Source organism: Pteropus vampyrus, unplaced genomic scaffold (genome assembly GCF_000151845.1).
Source record: "Pteropus vampyrus isolate Shadow unplaced genomic scaffold, Pvam_2.0 Scaffold337, whole genome shotgun sequence".
NCBI classification, from domain to species: domain Eukaryota; kingdom Metazoa; phylum Chordata; class Mammalia; order Chiroptera; family Pteropodidae; genus Pteropus; species Pteropus vampyrus.
In genome coordinates, this window is record NW_011889118.1 from 1,578,161 (window position 1) to 1,586,727 (window position 8,567).

The following is an 8,567-nucleotide window of genomic DNA, read 5'->3' on the forward strand; positions in this document are numbered from 1 at the left end:
ACAACACACAGTTTTCACATAGCAGCCTAGACATGGTGTTTACCTCAAGTGGTTAAATTTATAGCTGTAAAACTACTTCGAATCCATTCCCTTCACCTTTTTTTTCCTCCCATGAATGGAAAGGTCTATTTAAGTTTTAATTTTGAAAACACTGTGTTTTTATTTGAAAGGTGCATCTAATATGAAATAATTTTTAAACACAACTTAAAAGATACTAAATGAAGCACTGAGGCATAGTGGAAAGAGCTCTGGACTAGGAATCTATCTCTTTGATGGGAATTCTGTTACAATAATATCAGCATTAGTGTTGAGAGGAATAATCAATACTGTAGCCCGCTTAAAATTTTGAAAACAACATGTCTTACAAGCAAATCATGAGGACATACAGAGAGTGCCTGGTTGCTTTCTTTACTCTTATCTTGCGTTGAACGAATGAAACAACTTTTAAGTTAGTCATAATGGGATTTTGACAGTATATAAACATCTGGAAAATTATTTTCATGGTATTAGAAGTCAACATAGAGAAAAGACAGAGCAGTGTGCCTGCTAATGCAGTTCTCATCTAAAATATCTCACCTCCTTTAAGAGTAAAATGTGACTTTAAGTGTGGTCTTAAGATACGTATTAAACGTAGTAGGCCCTGAGCACATGGAGCCCCCTGAGCTCATCACAGACCCCTGGCATTTTTTTCATCTCTGTAAATTTAACCAGACATAAAACTCTAGTAAGGAATTTTATAGTAGAATTGGGAAGCTTACATGTTATGATTGATTAACATTAGACATTTCAGATTCTGAATTTTAAAAAAATATTGATAAAATCATGGACTTTCACTTAACCAACTTCAAGCTAATCAGTATTTTTCAGGGTATTTAGTTGGATGTGAAATATTAGAACATCCTTTGAATTAATTGCAAGTTGCTTTTTTGTTAATAACCTCATATGTATGTAGAATATGATTGATAGATTTTTCATTATGCCTTATTGAAGAATTTTTGTTTTGTTTTGTTAAGGCTATCTCATTTTCTTTTGTTCATTTGACAAATGCTTTTTGAGCATCTTCTCTCTAACAGGCATTGTTTTAAGTTCCAGGAATATAGCAGTGAATAAGACAGATGAGATTCCTGCTCTCCTGAAGCTGACAGTGAGAGAGGTAGATAGCAATCAAGTAAATAAGAAATATTGTGCTGTGCAGAAAACTAAAACAGGGTTATGTAGTGAGGGCCCTTTTAGATTGGGAGGCCTCTCTGAGTAGGTGGCATTTAGGCTGAGGTTTGGATGACCAAGAAGAGTCTGCCATGCAAAGATGGAGCAGAGCCTTCCAGGCAGAGGGGACAGTGATGAAAAGGCCCAAGGTTAACAGCTCCTTCATATGATTTGTTGGCGCTGAGTGCCCAACATGAAGTGGGACTCTATAACTGTTGAATGAAGGATGAGTGCAGTCTGCTCATGGTGGCACATACAGGCTGGTGCCATCCTTTTCATGGCTGCAGAGGCTATACTGTATGGCTGTGCCTTGATGTAGGCAACCATCACCTACTGGGGTACACTTTAGTTGCTAATGCAGTCAACATCCATGACCATCTATCTTTTGATAAGCCTAATTTTAAGCCCAGTATCTTCTTGGGGTGATAGAAAAACAAGCATTCATAAATAATTTACTATTTATGTTAACCAATCCTTACAAAGCAGTCATTATCACCAGAGACTGATTTTGCATTGATTTAAAATGTGGTGTTTTAATTGCATCTTTAAAATTCTCATTTTTTCCTAGATTATGCCTTTAAGGCTATTGATTTATGAGTTCTGGAAAGTTCAACATCTGCAGAGTCCTATTCTAGTGAAAAACAGTGGACCCCCATCATTGACTCCCCCCAGATGGCCACACCAAATAAGCTGCACTGTTGAATTTATCCCTGCTTGAATTAGCTACTGGTTTCATTCATTATTGCCATTTTACTTGGATTTGGGTTAGGATTACTTTGAAAGTTTGTGAATCTATGGCCTAAACTCCAAAGATTGGTGTAATAGACCTTTCTGAGATAGTTTCTCGGGGGAAAAATCAACCAGGTTACACATCTCTGCTTCTTTTGGAAAAGAGATCAGAGTACTGATCTATGATGGGTCCCACCTCAGTGACTTCTTATGAAATTGGTGACTCTGATCATTGATTAGTAGTGAAGAAACTTTCCCTGTGAAGGTACAGGTTCATGTACTTCCATTGCTCGTTAAAAGAGACCCTCCCAACTAAGAAGCAAACAAATCCCCTCTTTAGAATTCTGGATGAAAGCACACCTCCCCTGTTGGAGTATAGCAGTGTATGTGTTTTGTGGGGTGATACTCTTGGCATACATTCTGATAAACTGTATCTCCATAGCACCTTGGGCTTAGCCCGAGGACCAGTACCTGGTCGTTCAGGGGACACAGTGGATTTTTTACCACCTGTCATGTGTAAAACCTGACTAGTAGCTTCCGAGGTTTCCTAATCCAGCAGATACAGCTCTGGGTTGGGGGAGGGGGCGTGTAAGGGATTTCATTCCCTCAACAGCTATGTACTTAGAAGGCCTGCTATGCACTAGGCAGAAACCAGATGCTGGAGAATTTTGTTCATGGGTTTACCGCAAACCTTGTGGAGCATTTGCTTTGAGCGAGGTCCACTAGCCAAGGTTACAGGGCTTCTGTGTTTCCCAAGGGAAGTGGTATGAGGCCCTGAAGTTTAGGAGCGAGAGTCGGGTTGGAGTGTTGGCTCACTCCTTAGGCAAGTTACTCAGACTTCTTGTAAAATGAATTTAAACTCCACAGGGCAAGGATCATGTGTGTTCATTCATAGCACCCCTCACAGTCTCTGTCGCAGAATTAGCATTCATATGTAATTATTACTCATGTCATATTCTTGTGCTTCACATTGAAGACTCAGGCTGAACAGGATTTTTATGTGTTTTCATCACAAAGTGTCACTGAAACTAACCAATTATTATCCTTAAAAACCATAAATATCCTCAGTTGCTCATTTTCTTACTCTTCTATTCAGGGGTGAGAGGGACAGTGACATTTCCATGTTATCCATGTAGCATTCAGTGTTATGAAAATGGTATGGATTATGGGAGCTGAGAGGTACTTTCTGTGACTTCATGTTCACAGCCACTTTTTCTGCAGCAGGAGCAGCAGCAGTCCTGCCTTAGGACAAGGTGCCCGCTGCTCTGCTTCATTTGTTTCCCTCTCCCTAGGTACAATTTCACGATGCTGGCTCTGTCATCTTCATTCCTGGTGTTATCCTATCTCCTGACCCATTGGTATGGCAGTCTGGGCTTCATCTTGGCCAACTGCTTTAACATGGGTATTCGGATCACACAGAGTCTTTGCTTCATCCACCACTACTACCAAAAGAGCCCCTACTGGCCCCTGACCGGCCTGTACCTGTCGCCAGTCCTCTTCGGAGCATTTGCCCTCAGTGGTGGGATTACTGGTATTTCAGAGGTGAGACTCCCTGCACTCTTCACACCACATGCTCTGGCGGGCTGTCCACTGTTCCTCACTCTAGGCTTTGCCTTCCCACTCTGCCTAAAGCAGCTGGACAAGTATTTACCTCCTCTTATCCCTTCCCCTAAGCCTCTAGGACCATATCTTATGATAAATGTGACCAAACCATGTTACCAGTGGGGATAGAAGAGACCCTCAGTACACAGTTTTCATGCTTTTTATCTGACTCAAAGCTGGAACAGTAGGGCCTCCACTTTCCCTGTCTTGCTCTAGAGGAAGGTTGTACAGGCGGAGGGGCCAGGGCAGTGACAGTGGTTTCTTTCTGCAGGTGTTCCTCTGCTGTGAGCAGGGCTGGCCATCCAGGCTGGCACATGTTGCTGTGGGGATCTTCTGTTTGGGAGTAACTCTCGGGACAGCTTTCCTCACAGAGACCAAGCTGATCCACTTTCTTAGGACTCAGTTAGGTGTGTCCAGACGCGCTGACAAAATGACATGACTTCAGGGATTCACTGACACCTGTGCACCTGGACCAGCTGTGGGGCGGTTTTGTGGGTGGAACACACGTTCTGTGTGGATAAGCCCCACAGAGGTGTCTGCAGAGGAGAGAGACCAACCTAGGCAGGTGAGACATTGGAGAGAACCACCAGACCAAACACTTACCTTCCAGTTGAAGTCTCAACCAGGAAGGAGGTGTTCTATTTTTAAAGGAAGGCCTAAAAGCTTTTTTAAAATAGATAATTATTTTTTTTTTCACTATTTTGTACTAATCAACATTTTTCCTTTTGATTAATGTATTCCTTTTGGCTGTGATTGACCTTAAGAGCTACATGCTCCAACAAACTATATCTTGGATGTTAACAGTTAATAATCATCTAGTCCAGAAAAAGAGAGATGGCCATTTTACCCTTCATAGGAATATTTGATTTTTTCTATAAAAGAAGGAAGGAGACTTGGTGTGAGATACCAAATAAGAACAAAGGTAGTCTGGGAGTTGTGGCTTTTCTTTTGTCAGCAATGTGGTCTGGGTTTTTAGAAAACGAGAAATGTTACTCAATAAGAAATCCAAGAAATGAAAACACGAAGTCTTTGAGATTATGTTTCCCAGAGTTAACTAGGGTGGATCACGCCTGATCTTCACAGCTGTGTCCCTGGGGCCAGCACACACATTCCCACAAGACCCTTGGCCTGGCCATCTGCAAGAGGGGAATTTTAAAGGAAACTGATCCAGTGTGAGCTGCCTTGTCTGCTGAAGGGAACACTGCTTTGCAGCTGACTGTAACTTGCTGTGTGGAGATTGCACAGATGGCAACCAAAGTTGAATAGATGTATCTTTTTTACCTCAAAATAAAATAGGGTAAATTCTGTATGGCAAGTATCACTGAGTCAAGCCTCTCCCATTACTTCTACAACCGGTCAGTACACCCGAATTCCAGCTACAAGACGAGAGCAGCAGCCTTGGGGTCTGGTCCTCCAGGCTACAATGGGACCCCAGGCTAAGGCTCACCTCCCTAGACCCTGGACCCAGCAGGTGAGATCACTGAGCATTGTTCCTAGGCAGCAAATCATTTTTCTTCTTTTGTTAATGTATTAATTTCTTTTGCATATCATTGACCTTTGGATCTACATGCACAAACTCTATCATGAGTGGTAATAGTTATCATGTGGCCCCAATGTCCCTAAATTTTCTGTTTATACTCAGAGAGCAGGTTTTCACCTAGGCCAGCAAAGACAACTTGTATCAGACAGTCATTTGGCTAAAATACATGCATTTAGCTTCACTGGCCCGTAGCTGGAGCCGAGGATTCAATGATCAAGACCCAGTAGCAAACCCAGACTAGGGCCCAATCACCTTTTTATCAAAGGAGATTCTCCTTTATTCAAAGGAGAATGCTTTGCACTAATTGGGGGAAAGTAGCTAAATGCAAGGTGTCACTGAGCAATCAGAGGCCCTCCAAAAGCATGGCCTTAGTCATGCTTTTGTAAGGCAGGGTCAGGTTAGCTCAGAGTGGCTGGTTGTCCAATGGAATAGGGTAAACAGCACACACAGAAGGCAGCCCTCCTTGCCATTTACCTTTTTTGTCCCTTGAGTGTGTGGAAATGGGCCTTAAGCCCTTACAAGTTCCTTCTCTGTTGCCCCTTACCACCCACCATCCCCTAGGACCTTATCACTCACCCCATGTCCACTTTACTCCAGACTCAAAGCATGGCTCTAGAAGTACCTATCACAGAATCCCCTGGATTTCAATATAAATGTAGTTCCCAGGACCCACTCCAGACCTTTGGAATCTGCATCTCTTGGGGCAGGGCTCTGGAATCAGCTTTTTTGGCAAACTCATTGTCCTCATCAGCGTCAAGGCCCAAGAGCAGTTGTGCACATGTTCACGGTGTCCATTCTCTGCTCCAGGGAGAGCTGCTGTTGCCTGAGCAGATTTGTTGACTTTCCAGTTCTTCGGGAGCCAGACCACCAAGGTATCTGCTCTGCCCTCCAGTGTGACAGCCAGTGCTTGTTCTCTCATCTCTTGTCCCCATGTAGTCCACCTTTACCCAAAAAGGATTTTGGGTGGGAATCACACTTTTGCCTTTAAGTACCACTTAAAATGTGAGGTTACTTCTCCATGGAAACAAGTCTCTAAAGCACATCCTTTTATGAAACGAATTGGTGGTGAGAATAACTATTTCTTTCTGTGCTGCTCTGGCCACACACGTGTGTTGGTGACTTCAGATGTGGCCTGTCAGATCCCTCCATGAAGGGATGCTGCTGCTGCAGCTGCTGCTGAGTTACTTTTCCCTTAGTGCGACTCCTGGCTCTAGAGCTGTATCTGTCCCCCTCTCTGCCACTTAACCAGCCTCATTCTAACAGGGCACTTCCTCCTGTCTTTTGTCTTTAATCATATATTCATGTTGCTAGTTGTAAGCAAAGTCCCTGATTTTAAAATGAATAAATTGGTCTACGGCCATGCTACCCTGAACAAGCCCAATCCTGTCTGATCTCTTTATGGAAGCTAAGCAGGGTTAGGCCTGGTTAGTACTTGGATGGGAGACCACCTAGGACGACCAGGTGCTGTAGGTGTAAAAAATAAAAAAAATAAGGGATTGTAAGCTAACAAGGTCCTTGCAATCTGTGAGGTCAACCAAGGGTTGCCTCACCTAAAAAAATAAAAATAATAAATGAATAAATTGTTTTCTACATATCTTCTGATCTCTCACACCCTTCCTCTTTCTAAAAAGGAAAAGAATTTTTTCTTAAATTTCAAAAGGAAGGTGAGCAAGTAGAGTTTGGAGTATGTGAACCATTTTTGTTGTCACAGCATTTCTTTCTACATGGATATTGTGACTGGACCGTGATTCCTGACTGAAAGAGGGGTGGATTCCTGGCCTCTGCGTTGGAATCTTCTGTGTCTAGGACTGAAAGTCCTGGCAGTTTGTTTGCTGCTCTTCTTTTCTCACCCAAAGCAGTGTTTCCCATTATTTATTGTACTTTTTCTATCTTCTCTCTCTGGCCTGGTCCTTGTCTTGGTTATGTTTTTAAATTAAGCAGCCATTCTTTGACAGGTCAGGACTAATATCAGGGTCAGGAAGGGCAAGTGTGAGATTTTAGGCAGTGTGATTTTTAGGGAGTCCAGAGTACCATTCACCCATATCTTTCTTAATTGGTGCTTGAATTTCCATTCCCCCAGAGAGAACTCAGTGACTCATTCATACTGAGATATACAATAACCCATCAGAAATTCTTTCCTGAGCATCTTTTGATATTGAGGAGACAGGAGTTGAGGGCATCCAGGACCTGAAGGAGAAGGGGCTCAGGTGAGAGGCTATGCAGGCCCCAGAGGTGGTTACTCTGAATGCTGCTCTGTGGCCTTTGGGTTGGATAGAATTCAGTTATGGGAGAAACCAAGGAGAATGTGATCCCTGGCCCAGACTTAGACAAGTAATGACTGAAAATGGAGCAGGCCTGGGTGGGGACTAGGGAAGGGAAAGAAGCTGGGGAACCCTTTCATGTACCTACAAACCCCTGCTCCTAGGGGAGGCCAGGCCAGAGGTGGGGTGTGGGGGACCTTTGGCATTGATGGCAAAGTGAGGAGAACTCCCACCAGGAGTTTGGTCCAGAGAACCTTGGGGGGCTGAGTCATGGGCTTAGGTTGCTCAAGGTTTACAGTGACCCTAAGGAAGGTTTCTGGAAGGAAACTGAAAGCCAGGAAGCCTGTGGAGCCTGTCAGGATCAGATTTGGAAAGAAGATGAGCTAAGGCCTAATTGTCAGGAGTCCCATAGAAATTTCTTAATAGTAAACAGAAGTAGACAGCTACAGAAGAAGAATTCTGTGAAATACCTCTTTATTTTCTTACTGTTGTATGATCTTCAGGAAGGGACTGAGACTTGGGTTTTTACTTTGGAAATGAGACTTCTGAGCCAATCAGACACAGATGGAAAATGATTTGTATTACTATTATTTACTGTACCTGGGTGAATTAGCCCTTAATGCTGCAAATATTTCATTTGCTAATTAACTTTTAAGGTAGCAGAAAAGATGTTTTGTTTGAAGAGTTTGGGGGGAGACTCGTATTGATTTGCATCATCAGTCTGACCCCAAGTACTATGGCATAATCAGTCTCATTATTTAGCGTCATTCATTTTTAACCCAAACTGCTAGGTATATCAAAGTAAGGTTAGAAGAATGGGTTCCTAATATAGTTCAGCCTCCTTTAAGGGCCTAATGAAGGAGGCCCAGATGAATTAACAGAAGTTGCTGAGTGCCCTGTCCCAAAGTGCAATTGATTCTTTACCTGTAACTTCTCTATCCTTCTTGGGTAATGTGGCCTTAAATGGAAAGTGCTAGAGGTAGGTGGAGGGAGTTAGGTCTTACCCTTCATAAAAATAGTTCCTCAGCAGAGTAAGTGTACCCAGTGCTTTCTCCCAGCCTCTGCAGACTCCAGCACACTCACTTTCAGAGACCACTCCCCACAGCTTGTCAAGCCTATTACAGTAGACCATGTTCCACACTGAACATAGAGTATTTAAGTACACAAGGGTCGTGGTTGGCAACTTGGCATGATGTTATGTTCTGTAGACATTTAAACATCAATTTTGA

At 42.9% G+C, this 8,567-nt stretch overlaps 1 protein-coding gene and 1 pseudogene across 2 annotated transcripts in view; both read left to right on the top strand.

The window, feature by feature from the left end:
- The window catches only part of RFT1 (RFT1 homolog), a 34,836-nt gene extending 29,981 nt beyond the window's left edge, over nt 1–4,855 (top strand). For both annotated transcript variants that reach the window (XM_023522297.1, XM_011378392.2), the window contains 2 exons: nt 3,228–3,477; nt 3,809–4,855. In XM_023522297.1, the coding sequence (XP_023378065.1) occupies nt 3,228–3,477; nt 3,809–3,976 (418 nt within the window). In that variant the 3' untranslated portion in view covers nt 3,977–4,855. The remainder of the gene's footprint in view (nt 1–3,227; nt 3,478–3,808) is intronic.
- A 1,571-nt stretch (nt 4,856–6,426) lies between these two features.
- On the top strand, nt 6,427–6,550 carry LOC111730880 (annotated as a pseudogene).
- Nucleotides 6,551–8,567: the final 2,017 nt, after the last annotated feature.